At 38.9% G+C, this 13,543-nt stretch overlaps 1 protein-coding gene across 1 annotated transcript; it reads left to right on the top strand.

Annotated features, from left to right (window-relative positions):
• The first annotated feature begins 4,885 nt into the window (after positions 1 to 4,885).
• LOC131783497 (tetratricopeptide repeat protein 28) lies at positions 4,886 to 11,801 on the top strand. The gene is made up of 10 exons (XM_066173270.1): positions 4,886 to 4,952; positions 5,167 to 5,232; positions 5,966 to 6,127; positions 6,388 to 6,465; positions 7,200 to 7,267; positions 7,746 to 7,850; positions 8,100 to 8,522; positions 8,763 to 8,808; positions 9,289 to 9,722; positions 10,083 to 11,801. Exons 1-10 carry the CDS (start codon positions 4,886 to 4,888, stop codon positions 11,799 to 11,801), a joined length of 3,168 nt encoding a protein of 1,055 aa, XP_066029367.1.
• Positions 11,802 to 13,543: the final 1,742 nt, after the last annotated feature.

The following is a 13,543-nucleotide window of genomic DNA, read 5'->3' as shown; positions in this document are numbered from 1 at the left end:
TCATAGCAACGAACAACGCTGAAATGAACAGTGATATTTGAGTCTTTGTTTTACTTCATATTCGCATAGGTTAGCGGACGAAAACATTTTAGGAGGTTATTCTTGCGATTGTTACTTTTCTTCAATCTATACTGTAAAATAAGCAGTTTAGTTCATAGCAACGATTAACGCTGAAATGAACAGCGATATTTGAGTCTTTGTTTAACTTCATATTTGCATAGGTTAGCGGAAGAAAACATTTTGCGAGTCAACATTTTACGAGTTTATTCCTTGCGATTGTTACTTTTCTTCCAGATTACACACTCGATAAAATTTCGGGCGACATGACTCAGGATTTCGGGAGACATGACTGAATTTTGGGCGACACGACTCTGGTTCCGGGCGACATGACTTCGGGCGATATGACTTTCGGGCGACTTGACCGGTTACTTGTCAAAACTTAGTGTATAAATAGTGAAACAGCATAGCTACAAAATAGAAACATGGATCACGAAATAAACAATGATACACGATTTTCTGTTTCGAGTTCGATGAGCTCATATTCAGCTTCTTCAATACTGCTTGTGTTACCAAGTGCACCGTTTTGTTAAACACTTGTGGGGCAAATCACATTTTCACAGGAGTTAAGGTGAGGATAAAATAAGTTCATAGCGACCTAATGCAGTGAGTGAGATAAACGGGTATTGACTAAAGATACAAATAGAAATCATTTCAAACATGAGACAAAAGAATGAAAGAAATATCGATCATGTTTACTCGTCGCGAACGCAGGATCGAATCTTAGACCATCGGATTTTACGATCTAAAGTTCACCCACATAGCTTTAAATTTCTCGTTAATGAGCCATGACATACAATGGATACATAAAGGATCATCCTGCATCCTGCTAAGATCATCAATGTAAGAAGTTTTATGTCTTAAAATACGCAATGATAGAGAGGAAATTTGAAGCTCTTTCGTTACAAAGGAAAAAAATCATTTTTAACCGACAACTAAAAAAAAACCCTATCCGTAAGATCAGGTTAAACGACAGATTAAATATTAATGTTGACATGTAGATAAACATACCTGACCTTGAGGTAGCTTATTTATCTTCCCATGAAGGATTTACGAAGCTGCGGTATTTCTGATTCCAGTTTGAAGTGCGTCACTTGTCTGTAGGAACTACTGTACAATTATTTATGACCTCCCTTATTGCATCCAAACTCAGGAGACAATTCTAGAGCTCAAAGAAACAGAGTTAAGGGGCCTCAGATTTCTCTTCCAACTTAAAGACAGCTGGTTCAGTAACAATTTATTCATAAAATTCCAGTAAGATACACTGAGGATTTCTATTTACAAAGATACATGGAGTACATAGATTTAAAATATTTTAAATATCTTCCTCGGATATTTCTTTAAGAAGAGTACTTATGGTATTCGCTTTAATTCTTTCGCGACACGATTTAAATATGCTTTTCTTTAGATACAACGAGAAGTCGAGTATTTTTCTTGGAAAAGAACTTGATTGGAGTTAAATTCATTGCAAGTACTCTTCAGGTGAGGAAAGATAATGAAGAAATATGTAGCATATTATAATCGAAAGAAGAGAAAATTGGAAAAAAATTTACATAAATAATACATATTGTTGATGTGATTTCTTTAGCTTTGTATCTCCCTCTGGTGATTTCACTGGTCACCTACGCTTTTGACTTCAAAAATATTAAGTGCTGAATTGGCGGGAGTTATTTACGAGAAAAAAGCTTACCTTTATTATTTTTAGAAACTTTATGAAGTTGTCACGGTGAGAGCGGAAAAAGAAACTTTGAGAGAACTGTAACGCTAATGGCAATATGACCAAAAACAAATGTGTATCATATTGAACGAGGGATATATCGAGTTGATCGCTTGAAGAGAAATTGCATTGGTACAATATAACTCACGGTGTGAATTCATCCTTATCGATTCGGTTTTGGGAGAGATTAACATGTCCTGCTCTGAGGAGGAAAGGGATTTTGCGCATTGCGAGTGTTTTGCACGTAAAGAAAAAGAGCTGAATTTAAATCACAGAATTGATTAATCGCCATGGAGAAACATGTAAACAAGTAATAATCATCATCAAAAGAATAAAAAAACAAACAAACAAAAAAACAAGCACAATAATTTTCTTAAAGAGGAGAACAGCAATTTTGATCACGAAACTGGGCATTAGAGGAGGTTAAATCTTCCATACTCGTGAATATGTTACCTTCATTTTTCATCGAAATTGTTGTAAAGCAAATTATTTTTTTATATTTTCAGGCACGTAGAATTAATAAATGATATCATTTGGAGAATAGAGGGATTCAGAGGATGACAGTTTAACAGGTACAAATCAATCTTCATTCTGCAACTGATTAGAGCTGTTTAGAGCTCATTTTATTTATAAATAAAGGTCGTAATCTTAATTTTCGTGCAGCTGACCACAGTTAAATTTAATTTCAGTCGAATTTTCTCGGGTTATTGTTGTCAGAGGTGAAAATATTTCACTTACATACACTTTTAAATTTCATTGGTTTCTCTCATTTGGCTCGCGGTTAAATAGTCTGCACGCGATGCAATTTCTTAAACCCTTAAACTCCTAGAAGTGATATAACTTGTAACTTATCCCTGTAATATCAATACATTATCCAGCAACTAGGTAATGAGAATACTCAAAGTTTTATCTGGCAGAATTGGTTATTTTTGGTTAACACCAAATTTTCGTACCTACTTTGAAAGAAAACATGGAACAGCCAGAGAGGAGAATTAACAATTAGATCACGGGAGTTAAAGGTTTAACTGTGCGTGATTATTATGCGGCAGAAGCGCGCGATGAGCATGTGACAGAGCTAGATAACGTGTTATATATAATTATAGCTCTCGTCAATATCGAAACCAGCTATTATCTCTCGAAAACAAACGAAGTTTGAAACAAAGCTCGAGGTTGAATAAAAAATACACAATCCGTACGTTACTTTTGATATCGTAACATTCGTGATATATGGTAATAATAACGGTAATATGGTTGTTGGTGAAACACTGGAATTTTTTCAGTTTTCAAAAAGGGGCATCTCCACCGCACGCTGTAAATGTGCCATTCATATCTTCACATATAAAGGTATCAATGTCGTCATTACAGCCGGATTCATCAACATGACAATTGTACTTTCCATGTGAGCTCTTTTAGGAATATTTTAAAATTTTTAACTGAAGCTGAATTCAATTATTTTTTAAGGAAACAGTTCTTGTAATGAGAAATTGTTGTATTACAATGTCCGAAATTGAATTGTTTTCCGGCGAGCTGAGTTTCGGTGCAGTGAATCTCTGTTTTCGATGCTCCTATTTAAAAATTTTATTTCATTCAAATTTACAATCAATATTCTTGAATAAAGAGGATGATACATGTCCGCTTGTGGATACGGATTTGTCTGCTTCAATTGAATTATCTCTTTGGAGTAGGAATCGAAAGAAAACACATTTTGCACTCTTGGGTAGCCGATCGGTGCACATGTTTCCTGTTCGCTCACGGGTGCCACCTAAACATATAAATAGTAGAGAAATTGGGAAAACGTGTCAACAAAAGTGAAATTTTCAACACCAGAATCACGATGACTACGATTTCTTGATTACGTATGAAAACGAAACCTCGTTAACGACACGATTAACTATTCTGTTTTTTTTTAAACGCTTTGGAACATCAATCTAACTCCTCGCGAAACTTGACACGGAAATCGTCGACGGTGAATAAATTTCTGTCTTCAAATGTTCAAACTACGTATCTACAAGGTGGTTAGTAGTATCATTTCTTACTGGTTATCTGTCAGAGTTTGGTTTTAGTAGATACACCTTTTCGCGCGATGACTGACTAAATGGGTACAATGTTTGAGTGTTTACATCGTGCACTGGAAGATAAAACTGTGGGCTCAGTAAATACTGATATTGGAGCAGAATCCTCTTCTGTAGGGCAATTTGTAGGGCAACTATAATATTGAAAAAGATTCTTTTTTGATCAGCAATTCGTTCACAAATAATTTTTCAGTTTCATTTCGCTTTCAGTCTACTTCCTCCGCCAAATGCTCATGGCCTGGCAGTGAATTCATTCGATGGCCTACAGGATTAAGCTATGCAGGAGTCTGTGTGTTGCGCATGGCTTTCAATTTGTTGTAGATGAAGTTTCTTGATTACAAGAGTTTTGATGAATAGGTCACTTCCCAATGTCATCTTCTCCAGTCCCCCAAAATAACCTCGTATTTAGTGCCTTTTTTGAATTCGAAATGAAAAAATCGGATCCTTCCCCAACATAATTTGGAGAGGGACCAGCTCCTCCAATATTCTAAATTTCCTGGTTCCTTCAAAAAAAAATTAATGAGGGAGTTTATTGACTAGAACTTATAATTCTGTTAATAAAAAAAAAGACTTTGTTCAACAATTTTTCGATAGCTTTGAGGGACATTTTACACATGCACTTTGTAGAAGAACAAGGTCGATAAACGTGTTTCTTTACGCAATAGGCTCGCGGGGTGCTGGTAGAATTCGCGACTGTAACGCAAACCCTCGAAGGTGCTTTTGTTTCGGGTAAGTTTCGCGAATTCTCCCAGCTCCACACGCGATAAAATGAAGGAATTAGAGAAAGAGTCTTTTATTGCATCATTTTTGATCCATGCTTATCCATGTCCACCGGGTACAACTAGGTTGTGTATTGCCCGCGGAACTTGACTGGAGCTGTCGCGCAACCACAATAACGTGGCGGAGAAAACTTTGAGATTCTCATTCTTCCTCTATGATAAAGTATACAACGTTTTCTTTAGATTACTTTCATCTGAGTCTCTTCTGCTCATATTTAACAAAATAGCGCAGTACAACCGATTTGATTTGATTTCTAGCTATGGCAGAAGGTAACCTCCCAACAACTGGAGGAGAACTGGAGGAGAAAAATGAGTTTCCAGCCACAGGTGAAAAAAGGCAACAGGAAAGACTTATTTATGGTGATTTGTACTGTTTATTAATTAAGTATATCTTAATTCTGGTGCACAATTTTTTGGATCATTTCGACTTGAAGGTTTTTAGAATTTACCAAACGCGTCAGTATTAGAACACTAACTGTAGGTGAACATAGTTGTGATCACTCAGGCTAACAAAGTTGAAATATCTTCTCGGTAATTTCAGCAACAGAGGAAAGTCAAGTTACGTCAAGTGACGCTGAACTGGATGTATACAATGACCCTTTAAGAGGTAAGAACACCGGGTGAAACAAGATTTTTGAAAGACGCCCCAGTGAAGTTTTTGTCACATTTACATCAAAATTTGCGTATGTTCTGTAAAAAAGTTTTTGAAACAGAAAAAAGATTGTTTATTCAAATCCAAACTCTGTTACCAGTAAAATGAAAAACCAAAGGAAAAAACAATTTATTGCTGGATCCGATCAAGTAAAATGCATAGACATTATTAATTATTCATAAGCAATAAAACGACAGATTTGAAGGCGACTTCGCTTTGAAGAGTTAAAGAAGAATCGGCCAAAATTTGCCTACTAGGCTATGTAAAACTCAGTATTCTGAGTTTTAGAAGTGCTTACTTGTAAATCAACTCATATTGTTTTGGAGATTAACGATGTATCTAAAATTTACACCTAAAATGAACGATATTTGCGCTGAAAAGGTATTATCCTTTTTGCACTTGAAAGTGTTCTAAATTTGGTCACTTTTAGCATGAAAGTCATTTTCGGCAAGAGAGAGCTGTTAGTACCCATAGACCCGTCAAAGTCGAGTTTTGAAAAATTTGTAAACGGGTAACTTTTCGAGGCCGCCAAAAGGAAAGTATTTACGCTAACACCTTCTTGTACTTTACTGTTCAATACATGTTTGGCAGAAATTTTACGCAATTTGGATATATAAAGTTGGCATCATCCGTCAAGGGTCGTTTCACTCATTACTAAATCATTAACACTAAAACGTTGTGTTTTCAGAAATAGCGAAGGTATGTCTGGAGAAAGGTAACAAAGAATACAGACAAGGAGAAGCTAATAAGGCGATAAACTCTTACACGGAAGGACTTAAAGTGAACTGCAAGGATGAACGACTCAACGCCAAGCTTTACAGCAACAGGGCAACAGCTCATTTCCGTTTGGGTAACAATTTCATATCTAAATATATAAATCTCTCATGCAGCGTTACAAGATAACGGAATACACAATCTGCATCAAGAGAAGAAAAAAATTGAGCAACTGCAGAAAAGTAGCATAAAAACATAAATCGCCCTGTAGCGGATGAAAATGAAGCAAAGAAATGATCCTCATTACATTTTAAGCAATTGTAATTTTTAAAGGCTTCTTTGTTGCAATTCCATATGATGACCACTTTTTTAAACCTTATTACCTGAATCTCATAGAAAACTACGTGGAATGTCTCGATGATGCAACAGTTGCTGTTCAATTGGAACCCACTTTAATCAAAGCTATTAAGAAAGGTGGGTGTTTCAGACATAAGCCATCAACATTCTATTCTCTGATTTTGTCAAAAGAGGATTTTGTGGTCTGTGGCAGGTGACTGCACCCCAAGTGTCAATTGTATCTGGTGTGTCAATGTCTGTCATGTGGGTAAAAAGCAGAAGAAAATGTCAATAAGCTCTCAAATACCGCTGCCTGGTTAGTTCACGTTGTAGAGCACCGGAGGTCGAGGGTTCAAGCCCTAGACCGAACCAACACTCAGAGTCGTAAAATATCTGAGGAGAATGTGCTGTCACCCAAGCTATGACATCTGCAAATGGTCTGATATTATTGTCCCGGATATGAAAGGAAGACCGAAAGCCCCGTTTCTTGCATCTTCTCTGTGACCCTTAGCAGGGGACGTTTAAAAACCCGGCAAGGAGGCACCTGAAAAATTCTCTTTCAAAAGTTAAACTGCTCACTGCAGTCTGCCCGAAAACTTCCCCGAAAAGTGCTGAAAAGCGCATAAGAGCACATTAAAATAAAGAATGCGCGAGATAAATTCGTCGTTATCATCATCGGTTGAACCTTAATTGGTAGCCGCTTTGCATTAGCTCCTTATTGTTCATTTTCAATCCTTCTACAAGTTCAGATTTCCTTTATTATCGCAGTTTTTGTTCCCAGCCAAATGACAAATTAAGTCCATTTTATCAATGCTTTTATACCTTAACAGTGATAAATTACCTCGCCTCACCAATTATTCTCTCCTTTTTAGGAGCAAGAGCTTGTGTCGAACTTTGCTGGTATAAAGAAGCAAGGAGCTGGTTGCATATGGGATTGACCGTATCCTTTGACGAATGTTTCAAACGTGATACGAGATGCAATGCGACTAATATTTCAAGAATAATAAATACGTTTCAGGCAGATTATTCTACACATAGTGCAAGCGATGTTCTCTTATACTGCACTGAGCAGTTTAAAGAAGCTTAAATATTATGAAGGAGTTCTCTCGATTATTCCATGAAACTTTGCTTAAAAGAAGAGACCATATTAACTAATTCTCAGAGTTTCTGCTGAATGCCCCTCATATTTCTCTTGAGACGAATCACCATGACGACCGAACCTAAACTAATAAATGCACTTAAGAGCTAGTCAACACTCTCGAATAACTTAAAATCAAATCTCTTCAAGAAACCCAGGCTCGAATTATCATTCCAATTTGAAGGTTTTATCCAATACTCTCATTATTTTTTAAAACACACATTTCCATTGCATTTTCGCAAATCCGCTCATGATTTAGCAACCCTTGACACGTTTTAAGATTGAAAACAACAACGAACGTCTTCTTCAATTAATAAGGAAATTGAATGCTGAACTAAAAGTCAAAGGAAACACTTATGTCATTCTCGGATGTACTTACTATAATGTTGGGCAGTTCAAAACAGCAATCGTGTACCTTCAACAATGTCTAGAAATTGCTAAAGAAGTGGGAGACAAGGCCGGAGAGGGAAGAAGTTATGGCAATCTCGGCAACGCTTATCAAGGTCTAGGAGAGTTCAAAACAGCCATCAAGTACTATCAACGTCATCTAGAAATTGCTAAAGAAGTGGGAGACAGGGTCGGAGAGGGAGGAAGTTATGGCAATCTCGGCAACGCTTATCAAGGTCTAGGAGAGTTCAAAACAGCCCTAAAGTACAATCAACGTGATCTAGAAATTGCTAAAGAAGTGGGAGACAAGGCCGGAGAGGGAAGAAGTTATGGCAGTCTCGGCAACGCTTATCAAGGTCTAGGAGAGTTCAAAACAGCCATCAAGTACCATCAACGTGATCTAGAAATTGCTAAAGAAGTGGGAGACAAGGCCGGAGAGGGAGAAAGCTATTGCAATCTCGGCAACGCTTATCAAGGTCTAGGAGAGTTCAAAACAGCCATCAAGTACTATCAACGTCATCTAGAAATTGCTAAAGAAGTGGGAGACAAGGCCGGAGAGGGAAGAAGTTATGGCAATCTCGGCAACGCTTATCAAGGTCTAGGAGAGTTCAAAACAGCCATCAAGTACTATCAACGTCATCTAGAAATTGCTAAAGAAGTGGGAGACAGGGTCGGAGAGGGAGGAAGTTATGGCAATCTCGGCAACGCTTATCAAGGTCTAGGAGAGTTCAAAACAGCCCTAAAGTACAATCAACGTGATCTAGAAATTGCTAAAGAAGTGGGAGACAAGGCCGGAGAGGGAAGAAGTTATGGCAGTCTCGGCAACGCTTATCAAGGTCTAGGAGAGTTCAAAACAGCCATCAAGTACCATCAACGTGATCTAGAAATTGCTAAAGAAGTGGGAGACAAGGCCGGAGAGGGAGAAAGCTATTGCAATCTCGGCAACGCTTATCAAGGTCTAGGAGAGTTCAAAACAGCCATCAAGTACTATCAACGTCATCTAGAAATTGCTAAAGAAGTGGGAGACAGGGTCGGAGAGGGAGGAAGTTATGGCAATCTCGGCAACGCTTATCAAGGTCTAGGAGAGTTCAAAACAGCCCTCAATTACAATCAACGTGATCTAGAAATTGCTAAAGAAGTGGGAGACAAGGCCGGAGAGGGAAGAAGTTATTGCAATCTCGGCAACGCTTATCAAGGTCTAGGAGAGTTCAAAACAGCCATCAAGTACTATCAACGTCATCTAGAAATTGCTAAAGAAGTGGGAGACAGGGTCGGAGAGGGAGGAAGTTATGGCAATCTCGGCAACGCTTATCAAGGTCTAGGAGAGTTCAAAACAGCCCTCAATTACAATCAACGTGATCTAGAAATTGCTAAAGAAGTGGGAGACAAGGCCGGAGAGGGAAGAAGTTATGGCAGTCTCGGCAACGCTTATCAAGGTCTAGGAGAGTTCAAAACAGCCATCAAGTACCATCAACGTCATCTAGAAATTGCTAAAGAAGTGGGAGACAAGGCCGGAGAGGGGAGAAGTTATTGCAGTCTCGGCAACGCTTATCGAAGTCTAGGAGAGTTCAAAACAGCCATCAAGTACCATCAACGTCATCTAGAAATTGCTAAAGAAGTGGGAGACAAGGCCCGAGAGGGAGCAAGTTATTGCAATCTCGGCAACGCTTATCAAGGTCTAGGAGAGTTCAAAACAGCCATCAAGTACCATCAACGTGATCTAGAAATTGCTAAAGAAGTGGGAGACAAGGCCGGAGAGGGAAAAAGCTATGGCAGTCTCGGCAACGCTTATCGAAGTCTAGGAGAGTTCAAAACAGCCATCAAGTACCATCAACGTGATCTAGAAATTGCTAAAGAAGTGGGAGACAAGGCCGGAGAGGGAAGAAGTTATGGCAATCTCGGCAACGCTTATCAAGGTCTAGGAGAGTTCGAAACAGCCATGAAGTGCCATCAACGTGATCTAGAAATTGCTAAAGAAGTGGGAGACAAGGCCGGAGAGGGAAAAAGCTATGGCAGTCTCGGCAACGCTTATCAAAGTCTTGGAGAGTTCAAAACAGCCATCGAGTACCATCAACGTCATCTAGAAATTGCTAAAGAAGTTGGAGACAAGGCCGGAGAGGGAAAAAGTTATGGCAGTCTTGGCAACGCTTATGAAGGTCTTCGAAAGTTCAAAACAGCTATCGAGTGCCATCAACGTAGTCTAGAAATTTTTAAAGAAGTTGGAGACAAGGCCGGAGAGGGAATAATTTATGGCAATCTCGGCATTGCTTATTGCAATCTAAGACAATTCAAAACAGCAATCGAGTACCATCAACGTCATCTAGAAATTGCTAAAGAAGTGGGAGACAAGGCCGGCGAGGGACGAAGCTATTGCCTTCTCGGCAGGATTTATCTCCGTCAAAGAGAGTCGAAAACGGCAATTGAGTGTTATCAACGTCACCTAGAAATATCCAAAGAAGTGGGAGATAAGACTGGAGAGGCGTGCTCACTCTGTTCCCTTGGAGGCAGTTTTGAGTACCAGGGAAATCTCATGAGAGCCTTTGACAATTATTACTCGAGTGTAGAATTGTATGATAATATCAGGGCCAGTCTTCAACTCAACGATCAGTGGAAGATTTGTTATCGTAATCAGCACAAAGCAGCATACAAAGGTTTGTGGCGTATAAATCTCAGTCGAGGTCAAGTTGTGAAGGCTCTTCTAGCTACAGAGAAAGGACGTGCTCAAGCTCTGAGAGATCTCATGGTCACAAAATATCAGCCTGGAGATTCTTTAACGCCCAGCGCATCCCGCATTTCTCTGAGGTGGGTTCCATTGAGCACAGTTTTCATAGCCATTAATGGACCATGCGTTTACTTCTGGGTTTGCCTCAGTGAAAATAATATCCAGATGAGGCAAGTACACGTCAACAATTATAAGTTTGAGGATGAATTGGAAGTTTTCATCCAGCACCTGAACAAAACTGCTCTTAAAGAAATCGGTGCAAGAGGTACTATTACAATCGAAAATCCTCCGCTTGACTCGCTGACAGAAGAGGAAGTGGGCAATGATGCGATCCGAGTTAATGTGAAGCACTCCCAATCAAGTGCTTTAAAGAAGCTGCATGACATCATCGTTACTCCTATTGCTGACCTGATCGAAGGCAACGACGAGATCACAATCGTTCCTGAGGGGCCATTTAGCCTTTTACCTTATGCAGCGTTGCAGGACTCCAACTCATCATATCTAAGTGATTCTTTCAGAATTCGTGTGCTTCCCTCTCTGACGACCTTGCAACTAATTCATGATTGTCCAGCTGACTTTCACGCGAAGACTGGTGCATTGCTAGTCGGCGACCCATGTTTCAAACATATCATCTATGAGGGAGGACTTTTGGTGCAACTTCCAGGAGCAAGGAAAGAAGTGGAGATGATCGGACGTATCCTCAATGTTTCCACTCTCACTGGAGAAATGGCAACAAAAGATGAAGTGTTAAAACGAATATCATCAGTGGCGTTAGTTCACATAGCAGCGCACGGTAAAATGGAGACTGGAGAAGTTATCCTGGCACCAAACACCACAAGAGATAACCCTCAGCCGCAAGAGAGAGATTATCTACTGACGATGAAAGATGTCGTAGAAGCTGGGTTGCGAGCACGTCTGGTTGTACTTAGCTGCTGTCACACTGCTCGTGGGGAGGTCATGGCCGAGGGTGTGGTCGGCATGGCGCGTGCACTTTTGGGTGCCGGTGCCAGATCTGTTGTGGTAACCTTGTGGGCGATTGGCGACGAGGGAACCCTGGAGTTCATGAATTTCTTCTACGATGCACTTGCTGAAGGCAAGAAGGCCAGTGAAGCTCTCAATCAGGCCATGAAGTGTCTGAGAGAAATTGAAAATTTCAAGGAGGTTTGGCACTGGGCACCATTTGTACTCATTGGTGACGACGTCAACCTGGATTTCGAGGAGATTTAGAAGCCGCAGCAAGTAATAATTCTGTTGATACATTCTATTCAATAAAAGTTACATTAATTCACTATCTTTGCTCATATGTGAGCAGTGATACTTGCGAGTTATTTTCCTTGCAGTTGGGTTACGAATTTATCTTTTGCTCCGGCAAATTGAGATGCAGCACAATCAAGTGGACACGTTTACGATGATAACATTCTTTTTTGGAAACATGATGGGAGTAAAATAGCAAATTTCTTTTAAAACAATCCTGTTGTGCAATGTATCGTTTCATGTGCTAAGAAATATTTCATGGCAACTCAACTATCCTCCCTAAACTTAGATTCTTTTATTTTTCAGTTAAGGCAGTGAGCATTGGAATCCCAGGGAGTTTTCGGATACCAACAAATGCTGATATTTGGACCAAAAACCAGTAGGCTACCGATGAAACCTTTGTCAAGAGTCTTCTTTTCAAAGCAAGAAGAACCAAAAGACGGCCAAAGTCAAGTTTAACAAGTGAACAGATTTCCATTGATTCAAAAGTTGCCTTTTTGCTTGTCTGAACTGCTTTTACGAGCTTAATCTTTGATATCCTTCTCAAACTACTGTTTGTTTGTTTTTTGATTTTTTGTTTTCATATGATGTCTTAAAAATTATCATGACTAGCTATGTGAGAAGTTATTTTCAATCTAAGTATTTTCTACAGAGAGGATTTGGGCGTAACATTTACGTCGAAGTTGAAACGTCTTGAAAACGTTTTCCAGAGTTTTTTACAGACTTTTTCTCAATCGGTTTAATCTCATGAGCGATATAATGCTATTACAGCCATGTGTGTGTGTAGAGAATTTCCATAGGAATTGGAGAATAATCAGTTGTCCGATTGCTCGATTATCTTAGTTTATGTCAGATGGAAATTGTGATTAACTTTTCGAGGATTTATACTCAGTCACTGGTACTTAAAGTTATTTTCTGCCCATCAGAATTTGGTTTATCTGGACTTAAAATGAGAGATTTTGGCCGCAATGGCAAGGATTTAGTCTTGGTATTAGCTAATTTTTGGGGGTTTCTCCTTTAATTTTGAATGCGGTAAATTGTGTTATTTTTTACAAGCAGAACGATGCATTTTAAGTATATTGTTTATACTAATCGTCCAATGGCAAAACGAGAAGTTTTATTTTATAATTTTAGTTATGGCTTACAAAGCATTGAAGGAAGCTCAGAACGAGCCAGAAAGTTGAAGCCAAATGATTTTATTTAGTTTCTCCGATTAGATTGTTTACTTATTATCTAAGTAGAATAAACTAACATTTAAATTTCAAACAATGAAAGAGGTCGCTTGGTATTTTGTTAAAATGGAAGAGGAAATCAATAAGAAAAGGAAGAAAATTTCTGCATCAACCTGCATAAGCCATTTCTTGTCGTTTGAATTGGTATTCGCTTAATAACTTTTGCCCATTTCTTTGAACAGGTTTACTGAATGAGAGATAAACTTCGATATTTTCTGACTCTAAAACTGCTAATATCGATCATTGGCAGCCGTTTCTTAGGATGTCACGCGACGCACTTCTTTAGCACGTTATCTGTCAGATATGATGTTTTGTCACATCTTTTCGTTTGGAGTAATGAGCGCACCTGTGTCTCATTCGCTCAACCTCTTCCCATTTCCTTGGATAGAGTTATTAAATGAGATATAAACTTCGATATTTTCAGATTTTATATCTGCCAGTTTCATTGGCAGCCGTTCCTTAGGATGTCATGCGACGCTTTTT

This window comes from Pocillopora verrucosa, chromosome 10 (assembly GCF_036669915.1).
Source record: "Pocillopora verrucosa isolate sample1 chromosome 10, ASM3666991v2, whole genome shotgun sequence".
NCBI lineage: Eukaryota > Metazoa > Cnidaria > Anthozoa > Scleractinia > Pocilloporidae > Pocillopora > Pocillopora verrucosa.
The sequence above is the reverse complement of the archived record's forward strand: the minus strand, read 5'-3'. Positions and strand labels throughout refer to the sequence as shown.

What these genes read in the sequence shown, in the direction of transcription:
- LOC131783497 (XM_066173270.1), top strand. Translation starts at nt 4,886, where the DNA reads ATGGCAGAAGGTAACCTCCCAACAACTGGAGGAGAACTGGAGGAGAAA. An exon ending in TCGGATGTACTTACTATAAT is followed by an intron (nt 7,851 to 8,099) that starts GTTGGGCAGTTC and finishes GGTCTAGGAGAG; the next exon opens with TTCAAAACAGCCCTAAAGTA. An exon ending in CTAAAGAAGTGGGAGACAAG is followed by an intron (nt 9,723 to 10,082) that starts GCCGGAGAGGGA and finishes GTTGGAGACAAG; the next exon opens with GCCGGAGAGGGAATAATTTA.